The sequence below is a fragment of the Daphnia pulex genome, chromosome 8, assembly GCF_021134715.1.
Source record: "Daphnia pulex isolate KAP4 chromosome 8, ASM2113471v1".
NCBI lineage: Eukaryota > Metazoa > Arthropoda > Branchiopoda > Diplostraca > Daphniidae > Daphnia > Daphnia pulex.
Window position 1 is genome coordinate 6,262,978 of NC_060024.1, and position 19,242 is coordinate 6,282,219.

The window sequence follows — 19,242 nt, forward strand, 5'->3', positions numbered from 1 at the left end:
TCTCTTTTACCCATTAAATATTTTAGAGAAGCGTGATCAGTCACAATAGTGAAAGTTGTTCCAAATAAGTATGGAAAGAATGTTTTCACCGTGTGGTAAATGGCGTACGCTTCTTTTTGTTAATATTTGATTGACACATATGAACAATATATAACTTGAATATGAGATTTGTATTACCAGATTAGGATGAGTAAAGAGTACACGTCTTTCAGTATCGAACGATGAAGAAGTAGGACTCAAGAGAACAAAATCTCATACGTACGATGAACGTAATAGAGAAACACAGAAGAAACGTTATAAGATTGACAAGTACTTAAACAGAAAGTAAGGCGATCGTCTGCGTGGGTTTGCATTGAGACATGACGGGTAGATGGCGTTGTGTAGATAACAGTCAACATCAACACTTTTTCCGTCGTGCACCACTTTATTTGAAGATCGTTTAGATGTTTTGATGTATATGCAATTGGATGCTCTTTTGAGTTCATTATGGACTCTTGCACAGATTCTGGTTCACTGAGAGCACTCGGCATTTGTGATAAAATTCCGCCGACGCCGTAGCCGCACGCATCCATGTGAATGATGAAGGGTTGCGCAAAGTTTGGATACGCGAGCACGGGCGCTGAGCAGAGGAGCTCCTTTATCTTGTCGAACGCTGTCTGTGCTTCAGTTCCCCATTGCCATTGAACTTTGCTGCGTGTGAGCTGGGTGAGTGCATGGACGATATCTGCAAATTGGTCGATGAATTTCCTGTAATACCCTGCAATTCCTAAAAACGATCGTATGTGTTCCATTTTCTTAGGTATGGGGAAGTTGCGAACGGCTTTTACTTTAGCCGGATCGACTTTCACACCTTCTTCTGAAACTATGTGTCCCAAATATTCCACTTCGCTTTTGGCAAATTTACATTTTTGTATTTTAATTTTCAAACCAGCATCTAGTAATAAAGTAAAAACTTGTTCAAGATGGTAGATATGGTCTTGAATATTTTTGCTGAACACAATAATGTCGTCGATGTATACCATGACAAATTTGTTAATGATAGGACGTAAGATGATTTCCATTGCACGTTGAAACGAACTGGGTGCGTTGCATAGTCCGAATGGCATGCGCGCGTACTGGAAATGACCGAATTCGCATGAGAAGGCAGTTTTGAATTTGTCTTCGTCTGCGATTTCTATTTGCCAGTATCCACTGAAAAGATCGAGTGTGGTAAACAGTTTCGCTCCGTGCAGTAAATGAAGGATGTCCTCGATGAGTGGTAACGGGTAGCGATCTTTGATTGTTACGCTGTTGAGATTTCTGAAGTCGTTGCAAACTCGAAGTTCTCCATATTTCTTCTTTACCATTAACAATTGTGCACGATAGGGGCTGGTACTTCTTTCGATTATGTCTTTCCATTTCATTTAACTGTTTTTAAGGAAAGGGCGTAGAGCGAAGGGGGTTTTAAATGGGCGCATCGATACTGCGGTACCGTTTGTTGGTATTGTGTGTTTTAATACATTTGTTTTACCTAGCTCTGTTAATTTACATGCAAAAATTGTCATGAATTTTACTAATACTCCATAAATAAAAAAACTTGCTTACATGAGTTTCCTGTTGACTTTCTGGCTGCTCACTACATATCGTTTGGAACACGGTACATCACCAATATCCTCTTGAATCCTTTTTGAACCATGAGGTGCAGTAAGTGCTACTTTTTTAGCAGCTGTCAGCCTGCCAGGTTCTTTTGACCAACGTCGAGTAGCTATATGAAATAAATGAAACATGTAAACAGTAGTTTTAAAATTATGAAATGTCACCACTTACCTCTTCCTTCTCCTTTTCTATTTGTTTTAACCTTTGGTGCAATCCCATGTCAAAAGCCTTCAAATAATATAAAAGTTGTACTAAGAAAGCCTGTGACTGGAAAGCAAAGTACTTCAATTGCAACCAAGTTTTTCCCTTTGCTTTTTCTTTTCGCTGTGCTCTGTTCTTATTTCGATTACTTTTATGTTTTGCATAGAGTCTGAATCTTTCCTGTGACATCATTTCCTCTTTGTTCCTCGACATTTAGATTATTTTCTCCTCGTCTTTTGTCATTTTTCTCCGTAAATTCACCATTTGTATTCCTCATATTTGCGACAGTTTGTACACAGTAACTTTTTAACAACTGCTCTTACAGCAGTTATTTTTGGGGGTTGTCAATTTTTAATTTTATTTCAAATTCTCGTTCGCGGAAGTCTTCTTCAATTCCTTTTCTCCAAATTGCTCTCATCGCAGCAGCCAGCATTTTCTTTCCCTTTGTTTCTGATTCAATTTGCGTTGCTCTCATAGTAGCAGTTTTCCCATTGCAAACTGGTCAAAGTTGCATTGTTTTCAGCAGTTTTTTATGTTCTTTAATGTGAATGTTTATTTTTAACACTGCATATACCGTCTATTTTTCCTTTGGAATAATTGCAATTTTTCATTGCAGTAGGATTATTACTTCAGATTTAAGTGTCCAAATTTGAGGCTTTCAGTCTTCCGTAAGACTGTAAAGTCTTTTGCGATCGACGACCTAATCAAAAAGTTGAAAAGCGACTTTGCCCAACAATACAGAATAATTGATTGTTATTCCATTAATGACTGTGGTATGCTTTCTCGCCAACTTGTTGAAGTTGGAATACCAGTTTCTTTTTATCATTCCTAGTTACCAAAGGTCAACAAAGTCAAAGCTTATTTCAATTGGATGGAAGGTGTATCTATAGTATGGTATCTACTGACTTTTTTGCCATTGGTAAGAAAAATTATGGTCTACTAATAAATTGGTACTTTAAGGTAGTGTGCTACGGTATCTTTTGGAATGGGCATCGAAAAAAGAGATATTCAAGGTGTCTTAATCTTTATTTCCATTGTTGATGACATTTTCATTGTTTTTTTTATTTGATCACAGATTTGCACTGTGTTATTCATTTAACAATGCTAAAGTCTCTATGGAAGGATATTATCAGCAAGAAGGTGGTCGAGCCTCACTAGATAGCAACATTGTCCACTACCCTCTTAACGATAGATACACCGACAGTTATTACATTTGTCAAATGATTGAAAGTATGTTTGTACTATTGATTTTTAGTGTTTTGCAAGTTTTCGAAGAGACATGTCTGTTGCATAGAGAGCTGACCCAGACGATGCAGGATTCTTCCCTGAAACGGAAAGGTTAAAGGACGATGGAAGATGTTATTCTCTCTGCAGCTATAGTCAATTTAATTGGTAAACCAATTTTTCAAGGGAAAAGTGTTACCATCTCTTAGCTTGTTGATGTGCTCAAAGGCAGCTCTTACAAAAAACTGTTGACAGCGGTAATTTAATCTTTAATATAATTGCAATGGTTTCATATTAATGGATTGAATGTATTTTTAGGACGGTTACGTGCCATATTCATGGTTAACTGACGAAATGGGTGAAAAACTGAAAAGTGATGTTGAACGCTTTGTAAAATTCCTTTTATTACAGAAACATCTCATTGAAGCTAGATTTGGCGTTTGAATCACAAGGACTAGTGTGTGGTGTTTTAAGACCTGGTTTAAAATCAATTGACGGAATTTTTTTAAAATGTGGAACTATATCTTATCAAATGGGTAATCCAATATTGTCAGGTTGCACTGCCATGCTGAACATATGGATATTTAGCGATCCCATATCAGACGATGAGACCGGGGCTGCTTGATACATTTTCGTAAAAATCAACTTTGAATATTTTTAACAGTAAAAAAAATTTGTCAAACTGTTTATGTGTTTTAAAGCTTTTTATTTCCTTTATTTCAAAAAAAATTTTGAATTTTTTTTTTTTTAAATTATACTTCGAACTAGAAGTATTTTAATGAAAGGATTTTTTTGTCAAACACGAAAAAAGCACGGGGTTGGTTTGGGACACTTGACTAAAATCGTTTTTTTTTAAGTGTAATTTTGAGATTAATTAAATTCTGTTATTCCATTCAGAATTACATTGGCATTCTGATGGTGTACAACATTGATAATCTTTTGTTTTAATCCTTATAAAGGTCAAAAGCTATTTTTTTTTCGTTTTTTTTACCCTAGGGGTTAAAAAAACAAGGTCAGTCTTGTCCAAAACCGTCCCAAACAACCCCAATCTGGATGTCCCAAATAGCCCCGCACAAAGTAGTAGCCTATTTCTATTTCCTACATCAAAATGAAAACAGCTGCAAAAAAATTCCCGTTCGAATGCTTCTTGTAGTTTTTTTGTGACATTTTGATAAAGTACTAATTTTTTAGTTTAAAGTTTTAGAAATTTCGATCAATGTATAAAAAAAACATTTTTGCCCCTAGTAAACGACTTATTAGTTATTACAATTGAATAATTTCTTTTGACAACATGTGTCATATGATTTCCCATGTTTGGTAGAAAAAACATTTTAAAAAATGGTTACATACCAAAAACTGCGTTTTCCCACTTAACCCCTGTCCCTCGCAACCCCGGTTTCCCCTACTAGTCTCACTAGTAGACGAGGAAAGAATCGAAAATTTTGAAACTAATTTAGATTCTTTTTTTTATGACGATATAATTTTTTTAAAATATAACATATCTTTGGTTCTTGCTGCTTATCCATTGTTATATTTCCCCGTCTCGTACACTAAAGAATTGCCTCAATACTGCCATCTTCAATAGTTTCGCCTGAATGCAGACTCCGTACAATTTCATCGCAAAAACCTCCAATCTTGGCGCGTAATCTACAACCTGTTCCCTTGATGCCTGCTGGCATTGTTGGAACTTGCTCTCCAATATCCCCTCAATCTCATCCTGGAATCTCTGAAGATACATATCCTTCGAGCCTTCAAATTCCTTCACTTTCTCCTCTGAAACCGAAACAAAATCAACTACGACCACTTTTCCACTAATCTAAAGTGAATCGCTTCTAACAGTTCTTCCTGATCGTCAAAAAAGATAAATCAATAAAAATAAAAATCTATAAATAATTAGGCCAACTTTTCACGACCATTCCTCCACATCGTCTGTATTCTCCCCCTTGAAAACGGGCCCCCTTTTTAACATTTTGAAAGTGTATATGTTCCGCTAACTCGTGTTTTCTCCTCCACTTTGACCGCCTGTATGCTTTTTTCGATCTCTTCTGTCCCGCATTAGTATCGTCCTCCTCCTCCTGTCCTTTTATTTTCAGTTGTTTGTACTATTTCCCTATTACAATTTTAGTCGCAAATGACTCCTTTTAATCCCCTAAAATTGAAACACTTAGATTTTTTTCAAACATCTTCTTCTTTTCGTCATATACTCGACCACGCACCCCGTTCTTTATCTTTCACTACTGCCTTCCTTTCTTGTTCCTCCTTTTTCATCGTTTCTTCGACGTCTCACCTTCTTCGACGATTAAATTTCGTGGTTTGGCTTCCTCCGTTTAATCCGGATACCCTGATCCTCATTTATCCTCTTTCATTTGTGCGAAACAGAGAATTAAAAAATTATTTTCTACTTTTGAAATATCAATATTCCAATGCAACAAAATCTAAAATTTTGGACTATTTTATTTTTTCTTTAAAAAAATTTGGTCTGGATTTCGATATCCATGTAGTAAAGAAATGCAGAATGAATTGATCTATCCTATCTTTGATTTCTAATTACACACACAACGAGCGAGAAATTGATCAAAGACAACATCTGTCGGCGTCCCACTTCAAAGATGTTTTCGCGTTTTACTTTACGAAGAATGCCGCGGTTATATTGGCGAGAAACTCTCCTAATGTGCTAACAGGGAAGATATCAACCCTAGTTTCAAACTTCATTCACCATGTCCCAAAAGGTGACTCGTAAAAGTAAAATTGGGTATTATTTATATTCATAGACTCATCATTGCATCTACTGAAAAGAAGTGGAATCCCTCAAGCTTGACGCTTGACGCTTGAAGCTTGACAGTTTTGTGTGGTCCTACATGGGTGGCCGATATCAGTCAGGATGCATGTTGAACAAATGTAGCTTTTCCATGATGGCATCCTAGAAAAGAATATAATGTTATCAACAAAGTGTTATTACTGGTAAACTTATTGGTTACTTACTGGACACATTTAAAAATCCTTCTAGGGCTCTCATAGTTTCTCGTTAAGAGTTGTCTGCCTGATTCATTCTGAAATTGGTGCAGATTGCTTGCATTCCAATTTCACGCGTTGTCAGCCTCTCTGATGACCCTCCCCAAGATTTACATTCCTTGATAACAACCCTGTTTTGCTGCTGAGTTTAGTGTGGGTAGTTTTTCAAGACTCCATAACAACTCCTTTATGTTTGGTGCTCTGAGTGATTCCCTTTTTTCAGCACCTTTGAAAGAAAATAGAAATCCAGCAATTCAGATTAAATGAGTAAACAGCAACGCGTCCAGACATTTAAATTAAAACCCTAATCTTCCAGGGAAGGCGCGTAGATAACTAGAAACAAATTAAAACTATTGTTTACTTTTTGAAAACAATACACACCGACGACTGCAAAATCAAAATGGCGACGAAAACGAAAATACGTAGGGAGAGGGGTTGTCACGTGATGATGACTGGCCAATCAGGGAGTGTGGTGTATGGCCTTCGGCTGACGATGGCATGTTCAGCATGTATTGAACGTTCATTGGAGGCCAAATTGAAAATGACCGCTATGAGTTGTCGAAAATAAAGTGGAAGTGGGCAACGTTGCATGATTTCTAAAATTGCAGTAATCTAAAGATTTATTTTTAAAAAGTCACTTAATGCTTGAAGCTTCTTAAAGAGAAAACTCGCTAAATTAAACGAAGCAACCGATTAATCTATTATGATATAAGAAGTAAAAGTATTTAAAAAAATAAAATAAAATCCTTCCTAGACTTCACAAGCGCCGGATTAGAGTTTGGCGGGCTCTGGGCAAAATTGATATCGCGGACCCTTTTTTCCACCTTTTTTCAAGAGATTTTCTATCTCAACAAGCAAGACATTCAAAAGATGCTGAAAAGATTCTATTTTAGAACATATACATTCAATACACTTATCAAATTAGTAAATTTTATCAAATAAGTGGGACGAGGGTAAAATTTAGTTAGTTTTGACAGAGTTATTACAAACTGATCATGTTTATCCCTCTTTGCACTGTTTTTTACACCCACTTTCTGTGAGCCGAAACTGTTTTCACTCTTAGTCTTTCTTCGACTCTTTTTTTCTTTTCTCTTTGTCCGTTTCCAGACACGCTTCTTCGTGTAAAGTTACGCTTAAACTGAGGCAATTACAGTGATTCCCTTGATGACGACGTACTAAAAAATCAAGTTCGAACTTGTTAACGGAAGTCTCAACTCGGGGAGTAAAGGGAAAGGGTTAGGAGTAGAACTAAGAAGTATAATCAGAATTTTGAAAAAGCCGGAAAAAGCCCTGTAGGCACATTGAGTTACTGACGGCTTTACGAGTTAAAGATGTTTTCTCATTTCTTTTTCACCTCCTATACACTCTCGTCCTTTTTCGGGCTACATATTTGTAGCTGGTGTACAAATTCGTCTTTGTACACCTTTTGCACACGTATGTATACAATTTGCGATTTTAAATTTGTACGCCTCCTTTACAAGTATGCAAATTAGGTTTTTTTCGAGTTTTTCACTCTTTTAGCGAAAGGAAGAGACCCAAAAATCTTTTTTTCGGCCGATGAAATAAAATGATGATTGAATGGAAGTGAAAGTAAATAGAAGGAAATGAAGGAAGCAAAAAATGTTTCCTTTCATTCTTGAAAGTGGGGGATGGGTGAGAAAAATGGTGGTCGCGCGAATTTGATAAAACAAAGACGTTATGACCTTGTGCCAGGGTATACAAAGGGTGTAGGGGAGACCGGACCCACTTGGGACAGTTCCGGTTTTTCCCCCATATCTCCAATCCCCTTACGCGAAAGAGAATTTTTTTTTGCAAAAACACGCTTAAATAGTTACCGCACACCCATGATTTTTTTCAGTTACGTACCTTTAAAAGTATAAAAGTTATTGAGGTTTGAATTTTTTCGTGTTTTTTTACCAGGCCGGGGTAAAATTGGACAGACGCCTGTACCATGTTAGACAGGGTATTAAAAGAGAGATAGGATGAATAAAAAATTATGAAAAAATCAGGAAATGTAGATGGTAATGTAGTTTAACCCCAAACAAATTTTGGAAATTATATCTTTAAAACTGAAAAAGTTTTCTTAAAGGGAAAGAATTACATCTTTTATATGGGGAGAGAATGGGAAAAAATGTAGGTGGCGCTGAAGTCCATATATTACCCATTGTCCAATATTACCCATTGGAACTGTCCAAAATTGCCTCAAAATCATGCCCCCCGCAAATTAATTAATTGTAGGTACACCAAAGCACCTAAAAATAATTTTCTTACACACAATTGTAAAGGATAAACAGTTTTACACACTGATGTGTTTAAAAAATTTTTTACTCAAACAAACTTGGAGCAAGATCAATAATTCGGGTGAAAAATTTTTCAATAATTTATCGTGTTTTTTTCTTCCTCCTATAACTCCCGTTCTACTGTCGGGAAATTAATTAAACTACACAGGATCTAGCATCATCACATCTAGAACAATTCGTGTGAAATCTAGAATTTTAAAGCAATTTTTACTATATTTTAGGACACTGTCCAACTTGGAACAGTGTCCAACATGGGTCCGCTCTCCCCTACAAAAGAAATATGAATACCTTATGTATACCCGGGTGTACAAGCTTGTACCCACTTTCATTTAACACCAAGTATGTCCACTCTTTGTACACCCAAAAAGGACGAGAGTGTATATTTCCGACATCAAATTTATTACAATTTTATATATTTATAAAAATTGGCGGTCAATTTTTTTCGTAAATTTGGCTTCGCGGGCCCTTGATTGCGCGGGCCCTGGGCATTTGCCCACAGTTGCCCATTGGCTGATCCGGCACTTGACTCACAACCTACACGACGTTGGAAAAATCACGTTGCTCAATCACAAGTGGTTGGAGAAATCGTCGTGCAGTCTGCAAAACTAAAAAACACCCGGTACTGACGATAACAGCGTGTCTCATTAGTATCGTACCCTCAATGCCCCATTACTTTAACCCCGACAAATTTGTAAATTTTAGGCGAATTGAAATTTTCTCTTTTTTAACGAGCGATCCACGACTCAAGTAGACCGAAATCCCGGAGCGGCTTTCCAGATCTAAATCCGGAAAAGGCCTTAAAAATATTTTTAAAAAATTACCAAAAGCATTTACCCAAAAAGCGATACCAAAGACCCCCCAAAATTGTTAAAATTTGAAAAAAAAACCATACTTTAACATTAAATATCTCCCGAACGGCAGGGAATATTTAAATTCTGCAAAAACAGGTGAATCCGGAGTAAAAAACTGGATATGCCTGAATTATTTCAGATTTTTAGATCTCATAGCGGAATGGGAAAAAAATGGGGAGTCCATGGATTTGGTGCGCTTGAGTGGTGGATTGCTTGTTAAAAATATGAACTGTCATGGGTATCTTAGGTCCCGGGCCAGGAAAGCGTAGCTTCGACTTAGCCAGAAGGCATCCTTAAACATAGCCAGAAGGCATCCTGTCCCTCTCATACAGCATTACTCATACATCAATGCTTTATGAGAGGGACAGGATGCCTTCTGGCTATGTTTTCTCTGCTTGCAGGGGCGAACGTACGATGATAGGCCGTAACTTACGTAGGCTATGATCTACATATACAACACATCAAGTGTAACGTGTATTCAGTCATGGGATGAATTTGCATAGGATTGCAAATTATAACTCAGGAAGGAAGGAAGGATGACCAACCCACCACTGAAAAACGAATATCTCCTAACACGCTCGACTACGGACCTGAACCCTGCCGACCGGCATATCCAACATACAGGTTGGGAATATGTTCACGCATAATCTTCAACCTGTCCTGGGGGAGGCTCTCCCGCGAAGCTCCAGTTGGTATAATTGTGCAAGTTGGTTAGCTCAGTGACACATGTGTCCTGTGTTAACTAATAGGCACTCTCCAACTGAGAGTAGATATTCGTTTTAGTCATCATTACATTTGACTTCGTTTTCCGTTTTCTATCAGCATAAAACTAATTACTATTTTTACATGTCCGACAAAGGAAAGTACGAGCCAGAATAAAACAATACAAAAGGCAAGTGCGGATTGACGCAGTATCACGAAACAATGGTCCAATTTTGAGAGGTATAAAGACAATCCCGTTCACAAATTAACGATTCTTACAGAGCAAATTACAAGCCGATGCGAAATGTCGAAAGACTCGTCAAATCAGTTTGCCTTCTAGTATTCCGTGTTTTTGAAGAGTTGGGACAATAATAAACAATTCTACTTATTTTACGTTATTTCTTTTAATCCGTAGAAACGTCACTTATCAATTAATCTAATTAATACTATCAGAATATAAAGATTGTGTTATTATGTTGAATTCAGACGATATGATATTTTCCGGATCTACAAGAAAGTGGTTTGACAAAAAAGATCAGACAAGAAAAAGGCCATCACTAAATTATTTCTTTGTTTCAGTAAAACACGCAAACGTTCTAAGCCAATAAAATAAACTTTAAACTAGTCTTTTCTAAAAAGACTTTGTACAGGTGGTTTACACAGTATAACCCTTAAGGTTAGAAAAAATAGATGCAATAACAGGAACGGACCATGCGTGCCCCAATAGTTTCTGCCGATCAGTGCGAGACATGTTCCCGACATCGGTAAAGTGGCGAGGTAGTCCAAAGACATGTTCGATTTCCTGAAGCCACAATACGTCAGTTTGCAAGTTGTCATCTTCATCACCTACCTAAAAAAAAACGAAAATCTGAATTGAAAATTATTAGTGACTTTAAAGAAAGGAAAATACCGATTGTAAATGGTCCGATCGAGATTCACCAACATTTTTCCCTTTACGATAACCCATTTTTCCTTTGTTTGGTTTTTTGGCAACACCATTTTCGACGTCAATGCTCTTCAGCTCATCTTGTTGGAAGGAGAAGCGTACAGGAAAGAGTGAAGCCAAATCCCTACTGCTCTTACAATTCTCCGTCCTGCCTTGCAGCAGCGAGTTAGTGTTGGTGGTCAGAGTGCGGATCTTTTCTTGGGCAGCTCGTCGACCAGAATTGGGCATAAGCGATTTTTCGAGACTTAACGATTCCCCATCCTGTGTCAACTGTTGTTCGTGAACGGTCAACAGACCTGGGATGTTTCCCCAAAAGAGACGCCTGCACAATTAGACAATAATTCAAAATCACCAACACAAATTCCAAAAAAAAAAATGTTAATCACCTGCGCAGTTGTGGGCTAAAGTTCTTGGCATCAATCACGGCGGGCTGGCAATCCAAATGCCTAAATTGTTTAAAATAACAAAATAACAATAACATAAAACGGTCAAGTCACTTCATTTTTGTAACATTGACACCTGGATATTGTCTCGCGATAGTGTTGGGGCATGGACGCGACATTTTCAAATAGCCACAGGAGATGTTGATATTGCCCGTTAATCTTTCTCATCAGATTCAGTACTCGAACAAAATCAAAGAAATGCATTGAATAACCTCTTGGATCTAATAAAATCATACACATTTTTGCTACGAAAAATACAGTAATTAAGAAAAAGAAGTACCGTAAAAATCCTTAGGGAAGCGATTGATGGCACTAAAATCATTGCAGGGCGATCCGCCGATGAGTAAATGAATGGGCGATATCTCTTCTAATCTCTGTTGTGTTACCTCCCCTACGCTGCCAATATGCTGCAGCACTCCGCCTAATCGAGTTCTGGAGACAGCGGCAGCAGCTGTTAAAACCTCAGATGCGTAGTAGACTTCTACCTCGATTCCTAGATTCCGCAATGCCACCAAACCTTTTGACATATGTAAAAATGAACGCGTCTTAATTTTAAATTTAGATTTTAATTATATACCAGTTCCAATTCCATCAAAGAGGGACAGAACACGGAGGGGTTGCCTTTTCCAGTACAGAGCTCGTGACGCATATACAGCTAGAGGTTCATGAAAGTGCAACACCTGAGCACTCAGAAGAAAAATATTCAACAAGGTGACATTATGAATGACAAACATCTAAAAACAAACCTTCTGTGCCCAATTGTGATGAGCTTTCAATATCTGATTTGGTTCAGGAAGGCAAAGAAAACAAAACCATTTATCAGAGTTCTTAATCAGCTTATCACTGTGGTCAGTCCAGATATTTAAGCAATTCACACAATACTTTCTAACAAGGTTTAAGAAAATTGGGACATTTAAAAAAATCCAATTAGTATGTACTATTGAGTAATACCTGTAGCATTTATCATTTGAGCAACTCACACAGACATTTGATTTTGATCCACAAATGGTGCAATAGAGCTGTTTTGACATAGGAATTGTAATACGTCAGAGGATAGTTAAGTTTAAAGTGGGCATAATTAACATAATATGTCAATTGATCTTACATGAAAACCATCAACGGTTTTGGAAAACATTGTGCGTAGTAATCTTTCCTGTAAAATAAAGTTTACCACGAAAGCAGAAATAAAATTACTTTTTGACTAGAGAAGTATTTACAATTAAGCTGATGAAAAGATCAAACTCACTTTGCACTGTTGACACAAAGCACCTACAAAAAAAGGATGGGGACAGGTTCCTTTTTCCCAACAAGCCAAACAAACATTTTCCAATTTGTTTACATCATTTTGGATGGTTTGTAGATGACCTTGAAAAAGACCACTCGATTTAATGACAAGTTTATAAGTTCATTTGTCATGGGGAAACCCAGTATGAACTATTCAACCTTTGGCAAGATAGAAAAGAGGTGGAATCCACTTTTCCAGCAGAACACCATCAGCTTCCACTCCGAAATCTCCATCAGCATCATCGTCGTCCGAACCACTAAAATAAGTAGCGTCGCTGTCAGAATAATCGTCTGAGATGAAAATAAGGGATATCATATCTAGCTTCAATCTATGAAAAAATTAATTAGTTTACCTGAATCAGAATTCATATTAATGGTCGAAAATAATCTCAAGTTCTCAACTTCGTCTAGGGAAATAAAACAAAAACAACGTGCTCACAGACTAAGAATGTTCGCCATGACACTACATCAAAATTCAAATGGCGATAAATTTAACCCACTGGGCGCTAGCTGACGCTAGTGTCGCTTTGAATAATTTGGAATTTCTTTTTTGAAAAAAAATTAAATCAGATCTCTGCAGCATTAAGACGCTAAGAATTCCTTGTTGTACCTTGTTAGAATTCAAACACCAAAACCATACCTACGCATCCCGATCGTCTTTTGTTCTCCCATCTCCCCTTGACGACACAAACGTCATCTGTTCGTCTCTAGCGTCGTCATCGACCCTGCATCTTTACTGTGTGTCTCACATCAAGAAACGTTTCCTATATTTCTCTTTCTCTCTCTCCCCGTCTTCTGTTGGAAGACATTCGTCTCGTTATACTCTCCCTCATACTTTCTCATCTTGGTTATTATTCCAGACGTGAGTTCAATTCTTTATCTATGTGTATGCTAATGTCCTCAAGTAGTGTTTGACATTACTATTATCGTAATCAGGTCATATTGTATTCGAGCCATAAGGGCATCTGGCCCTCGCTGTATCGAGACGGCACGAAGAGACCCTCTGAACAACAAGAGACGGTATATTCAATACAATCAGTATATTGCCCTATTGAAGGCTAATCCCTTGTACGTGTCAATTATATTCAACAGGTTATGGGCCCAGTTACCCTAACGTGCTGCATAGCATAACACAACAAGATGGACACAATACCCTCAAGAGAAGGAAGCATTCAAACTGTAAAGTTTAACGGCAACAACTTCAACATATGGAAGTATAGTCTGTTCATCAGACTACGAGAACATGATCTCGTTCCCATTGTAGAAGGAACAAGGCCAAAACCAGCAGTGAACAGAGTAGCTGGAGAAGTCACCAATCAAGTTCAGATAGACGCATGGATAAAGGATGATAACTTGGCCATCCATTATCTCTTTAATACATGCCTCGAAGAACAGCAAAGTTCCTTGCTGACCTGCGAAACTTCCAACGCTATATGGACCTCAGTCACAAACCAATACCAGCGAAACTCTATTGAGAGAAGGCATGATATCCAACAGCAATTTTTGAATCTTACCTTCAACGCTGAGCAAGGTGTAAGAACTCACGTAGAAAGAATAAAACTTCTTTCAAAGGAACTGACAGATGCAGGGTGCCCAACAGACGAGGGAAGCATCTGCAACAAGATTCTTACATCCCTGCCAGACGCCTTTGTCGGTTTTTTCACCGCCTGGGAAAGCACTTCAGCCGCTGACAGAACTTTGGCAAATTTGACGACAAGGCTGTGCAACGAAGAAGAGAGAAACAAACGACGACGTGTAAACGGCAGCAGCAGTTCAGATAATCAAGCATTCTGGAGCGGACAACCAAACTCACCGCAATCTTCGGCTCCCGGCCCTTCTCAACGAAGCTCTTCAAATACCAATTCGAGACCCTACCCACCACAAGGAGGAAGGAGAGGATCTGGTGGGCGAAACGTTCGCTTCGAGTCGTCGAATCAAGGAAACCCGAGGAGAAATGGTAATTGCAACTACTGCGACATTTACGGCCATTGGGAAAAAGAATGTCGTTTCAAGAAGGAAGATGAAGCCACGCGAGCAAATACTCGAGCCAATTCAGCTTTATACGAGAACAGAGACCTGACCGCAAATTTCGTTCAACTAGATCTCACCGGCCCGAACGTCGGTCTCGTCGCTCACTCAGCATGTTTATCACCTCGCGCTTTACCGTACAGCGATTTTTATCTGGACTCCGGCGCCACCCAGCACATGTCCCATCAACGCTTACTATTCACTAATTTTCAACCCATCCAACCGGGACTAAAATGGATAAGTGGAATCGGACAAAGTCGTGTCGAGATCCTCGGGACAGGAAACATCATCATCACATCGTTGGCGGAAGGAGCTCATCAAACCATTACTCTTCTCGACGCCCTGTACGCTCCCAGCCTTGGAATAAATTTAGTGTCCGTTGGATCTATCACAGCCAAAGGTGGGGAGATTCGTTTTTCCAAATCTCACGTAAACGTCGTTCGAGATGGAAACCTGCTATTTACTGGCGAACGCGTCGGCGAAACCTTATACCGACTCAATACTTCTAATTCGAGTACCAGATATGCCAGCCCAGACCCAGTCGTCGCATCACTATCAGCTCTCCCGAAATCATCTCCTAATTCCATTCAAGAGTGGCACCAACGTCTCACTCATCTAAACTACCAGACCATTATTAAAATGGCACACAGCGACGCAGTAGTCGGCCTCGACCTCCCAACCGGCGCGCAGCTCCCAGCAGAGAGCTGTCGTGATTGCGCCATGGGGAAAATGAAGAGGACATCGTCCAACCTAAGCTCCACACCCAAATCCTCTCGCATCGGCGTAGTTCCAGTATCACAAGATTAGAACGACATCAACAGAACATACAGATCACGACATTTTTTGTTTAATCATTATTGTTTTTAATGTCATGCTGCTGTATCGGATTGAGGGGAAGTATCGCCCCATGTTTTTGGTTTGAGGGGAAGTGTTAGAATTCAAACACCAAAACCATACCTACGCATCCCGATCGTCTTTTGTTCTCCCATCTCCCCTTGACGACACAAACGTCATCTGTTCGTCTCTAGCGTCGTCATCGACCCTGCATCTTTACTGTGTGTCTCACATCAAGAAACGTTTCCTATATTTCTCTTTCTCTCTCTCCCCGTCTTCTGTTGGAAGACATTCGTCTCGTTATACTCTCCCTCATACTTTCTCATCTTGGTTATTATTCCAGACGTGAGTTCAATTCTTTATCTATGTGTATGCTAATGTCCTCAAGTAGTGTTTGACATTACTATTATCGTAATCAGGTCATATTGTATTCGAGCCATAAGGGCATCTGGCCCTCGCTGTATCGAGACGGCACGAAGAGACCCTCTGAACAACAAGAGACGGTATATTCAATACAATCAGTATATTGCCCTATTGAAGGCTAATCCCTTGTACGTGTCAATTATATTCAACATACCTTCGATACATTATTTTATTGTTTTCTAATTGTATCAATCAGCAAGATTAACAATAAATATTCAAACTTCATTTTCATCACATGAAAAAGGATTGTTGGATTGGGGCACGACAAGAAACAAAGCCAAAATCAAATCGCGAAGAGGAATATAGTTTGATGAGGAGGATGGGGTCATATTGCTGAAGGCGAAGGTAAAACAAATTCACGAAAAGGAGAAGTAGAAAAAAACAAACAAATAGCGACAAAAAAGGACGTAAGTGTTGAGGTTTCCGCGTATTCGAGGCGAAAAACCCCAAATAAAAGGAGCTGCCTTCGAGTTTTTAGTAAAGCAAATTTTTTTGTTTTCAAATGAAAAACTTGAATAATAACAACCACCTGGTAATATGCGACAAGTACTTGCATGATTGGGGTGGAGGTCGGGAGGGAGAAATGAAGAAAGCCCAAAATAAAGGAGTCACATTGCAGCAAACAAGTTTAGTTTCTTTTTGCTTTTTTCTTCACACGTCCTTATTATTTCTTGTTGGCCAGGGCTTGATTCCGCAAGCCGAGATTCTGCTCCCGCAGGAAATCCCGTTCAGCTTTGAGCAGAGAGATCTCTCGCCGGGCCTCGCCCAGCTGAGAGTTGAGTTGCTTCATCTCTTGCTTGGCTCTTTGCAACGCCTGCTGGGATTCAACAACGAAGTCAATAATAACAAAATGTAATGACAAATGGGTTCAAGTGCTGTATAATCCTGTTATTACCTCAGCCAAATCGATCGGCGGGGACTCTGGCGTACTGTCGTGCGACGTCGACAGCTGCGAGTCCTCTTTGATGTTCAACTCCGTCAGATTAATGTCGAGTTTCAAGTGATTTAACGAATCGCCGTCCTGCGTATCCTCATCATCCGCTTCCAAATCCGATGGTCTAAAACGTTTCAACATATATCTGTTTACCATCCATCAAGGGATTGAGTTATGAAATGTTATTACATACCCAATGTAGTTGCGCCCACCACTTTTCGGATCACCTTTACCCTGAAAATACAAGTAACGGATTAATGGCCTGTGAAAAGATACTCAGCCTGCTGCACAGTGATTTATTGGGAAAACGGATGTTTGCTTACATCCATACTGCTGCCTTCATTAATGACTGTGTTTTTCTTGGTCTCATCCCAGGACGGGGATTGCTCACCATCATCCTCTCCCGTACTGCCGCCAGTTGACTGTGAATGAAACAAACTGGTAGGAACAAAAGACATTGTTGAAATAGTTACAGAATGATGCATACCTCTGTCGACTGCAAATGAACTACACCCGTGCTGCGCCTTTTTTCTCGCAGCTTACGTCGATCCCTCTGAAGTTTGCCTTTGTTGACAAAGTTTTGCCTAAATGAAGACCGATGAGTGATGGTAATAAAATTAATTTGGCTGTCTGGGACTCACCTTTCTGTTCTGACTGCTCTGCGTTCCTTGGTCTTGCCAACTGGTTTGGGACTTTCTTCTCTGTCTTCAGCCTCCATCTCATCTGCAATGCAAATGCATACATTAAGTCGTACTTAAAACAAGACATCAAGGAAAGAATAAACTTACCTGGCCTCTGTGAAAATGACAGGGGATTTCTGGCCCTTGCTGTTCGGATCTTGCTGCGTCTGCTCAGCAGCTGGAAATCCTTCTCCACATCCTCCTGACTCACTGAACTAGATGCCATTTTCTTTTTTGCAAAACCTTCCAACGTGGTGAGTTTGGGAGGAGGGGAGTTGTTGAAAAAACAAAACTAGAACCAGGGGATTAATGAGTGGGCAGGGGGGAGAAGAAAAAAAAAAACAAGTCCAAACTGACTATAGATAGATGCCAACTGCTGGTAGATGTCTGCGGCACACAGACGCGGGGCGATGATATCACAAACTATTACCAGTATTTTACGACGAGGATAAATTTAGAACGATGTATAAGAGAGCGTTGGACGTATCAGACGATCGTTATAATACCTCCCACCATTCAATCAACACATTCGTGTAAGGAAACCCAATTCCTGGCTCTTTCAGTGAGCTCGACGATTAGAAGCTGCACGTGTCAACCATGACAGAACGATGGTTTTAATCGAGAGAGAGAGAGAAAAAAAACTCAAATCACTGGAATAGATAGAAAATTAAAAAAAGAAAACTGCGGCTGTAGACGTATGATGACGAGTGTGTTGAGGAACTGTGCGTGTGTGTGCTCGATGAAACTGTCAACAAAGGCGAGACTTTTCAGGGCCAACTGTCAGAAATGTTGAGTCTTTCCTTGCAACTTTCTACTATGATTCATAGATGGCGTCAAGGTTATTCACCGACTTTCTTTCATTTCAAAAATGCTTAGCTACCTTATTTATTATTTTGATTGAAATTTCGAGCTAATTAGCCTAGTTTCTGCAACTCAATCAAAATAAAAGTTTCAATTTCAAATCCACTTTGCTTTTATGGAGTTGATGAAATTTGGTCTGCATGCGATCGATTTGATTAATACAAGTCGCCATAAGCCTGTTTTTTTGTGTCTCTACTCTTTTCCATATGTCGTGATGGAGATTCAAAACATGAACATGTAGCCAGAATAACATCAACTTCCACAGGCCAGGTATTTCCCGGCGAATTCAGGTTGGCAGTGTCGTGCGCACGATCGCATAATCTGACAGTTCTGACGCATTTCAGATGGGGAAAAAAAAGCGCCTTTTACACATATGGAAATGAATCAAGAGCCCAGGCCCCACCCACATTCTAGAACCGAAAAAAGAGATCATCAAACTCTCTTTCTAAATAATACCGACTATGGGTAGCACACAGAAAACTAAATTATAACATATGTAGTCACCAGCAGATCGAAAAACCGCAATAATAAAATAAGATGCGCACAACAATTTGATAATATACGAGATATACATGGATGTGTGTTATACCTGGCGATTATTTACATTTCTCCTCACCTGGCCTGCGGCTTCTGCTTCATTTCGATGGTTCCGACAAAACCATCAACTTTCCAAAAAAAGACTTGGGAAAAATGAAAAATAAAAATTAAGGACGATGTACGAGATTCTCCAGGGGTCATTATAACCAAGGTGAAACAAAAAAACCTTTTCCTTTTTTCGCTCGTAAACAGGTCATGAAAAACAAACGGCGGGGAAAGACTATAGAGCTACCGACCAATGGAAACGACCGATACAAATAGGGAAAACTCACTTTTAAGAAGTCGTT

General features: G+C 39.1%; 2 protein-coding genes across 9 annotated transcripts; both read right to left on the bottom strand.

Annotated features, from left to right (window-relative positions):
- Nucleotides 1-10,401: 10,401 nt before the first annotated feature.
- Nucleotides 10,402-13,236, bottom strand: LOC124200681 (DNA (cytosine-5)-methyltransferase 3B-like). Of its 2 annotated transcripts, none has more exons than XM_046596978.1 (12): nucleotides 12,952-13,236; nucleotides 12,758-12,889; nucleotides 12,561-12,679; nucleotides 12,420-12,467; nucleotides 12,266-12,333; nucleotides 12,061-12,199; nucleotides 11,892-11,994; nucleotides 11,595-11,831; nucleotides 11,391-11,535; nucleotides 11,258-11,317; nucleotides 10,836-11,193; nucleotides 10,402-10,775 (listed from the first exon to the last, which is right to left on the bottom strand). In XM_046596978.1, exons 1-12 carry the CDS (start codon nucleotides 12,965-12,967, stop codon nucleotides 10,581-10,583), a joined length of 1,620 nt encoding a protein of 539 aa, XP_046452934.1. In that variant the 5' UTR covers nucleotides 12,968-13,236; the 3' UTR covers nucleotides 10,402-10,580. The 2 variants fall into 2 exon arrangements, with proteins under 2 accessions (XP_046452934.1, XP_046452935.1); XM_046596979.1 differs by having other exon boundaries at nucleotides 10,641-10,775; nucleotides 10,840-11,193; nucleotides 12,952-13,091.
- Nucleotides 13,237-16,515: 3,279 nt separating this feature from the next.
- Nucleotides 16,516-18,966, bottom strand: LOC124200683 (PRKC apoptosis WT1 regulator protein-like). 7 transcript variants are annotated; one of them, XM_046596980.1, is made up of 9 exons: nucleotides 18,004-18,314; nucleotides 17,855-17,920; nucleotides 17,606-17,740; nucleotides 17,459-17,540; nucleotides 17,305-17,401; nucleotides 17,141-17,239; nucleotides 17,011-17,051; nucleotides 16,779-16,941; nucleotides 16,516-16,700 (listed from the first exon to the last, which is right to left on the bottom strand). In XM_046596980.1, the coding sequence occupies exons 1-9, from the start codon at nucleotides 18,011-18,013 to the stop codon at nucleotides 16,548-16,550; spliced, it is 846 nt and encodes a 281-aa protein (XP_046452936.1). In that variant the 5' UTR covers nucleotides 18,014-18,314; the 3' UTR covers nucleotides 16,516-16,547. The 7 variants fall into 7 exon arrangements, with proteins under 7 accessions (XP_046452936.1, XP_046452937.1, XP_046452941.1 ...); XM_046596981.1 differs by having other exon boundaries at nucleotides 16,516-16,697; nucleotides 18,004-18,313; XM_046596985.1 differs by lacking the exons at nucleotides 17,855-17,920; nucleotides 18,004-18,314 and adding an exon at nucleotides 18,948-18,966.
- Between the last annotated feature and the right edge of the window lie 276 nt (nucleotides 18,967-19,242).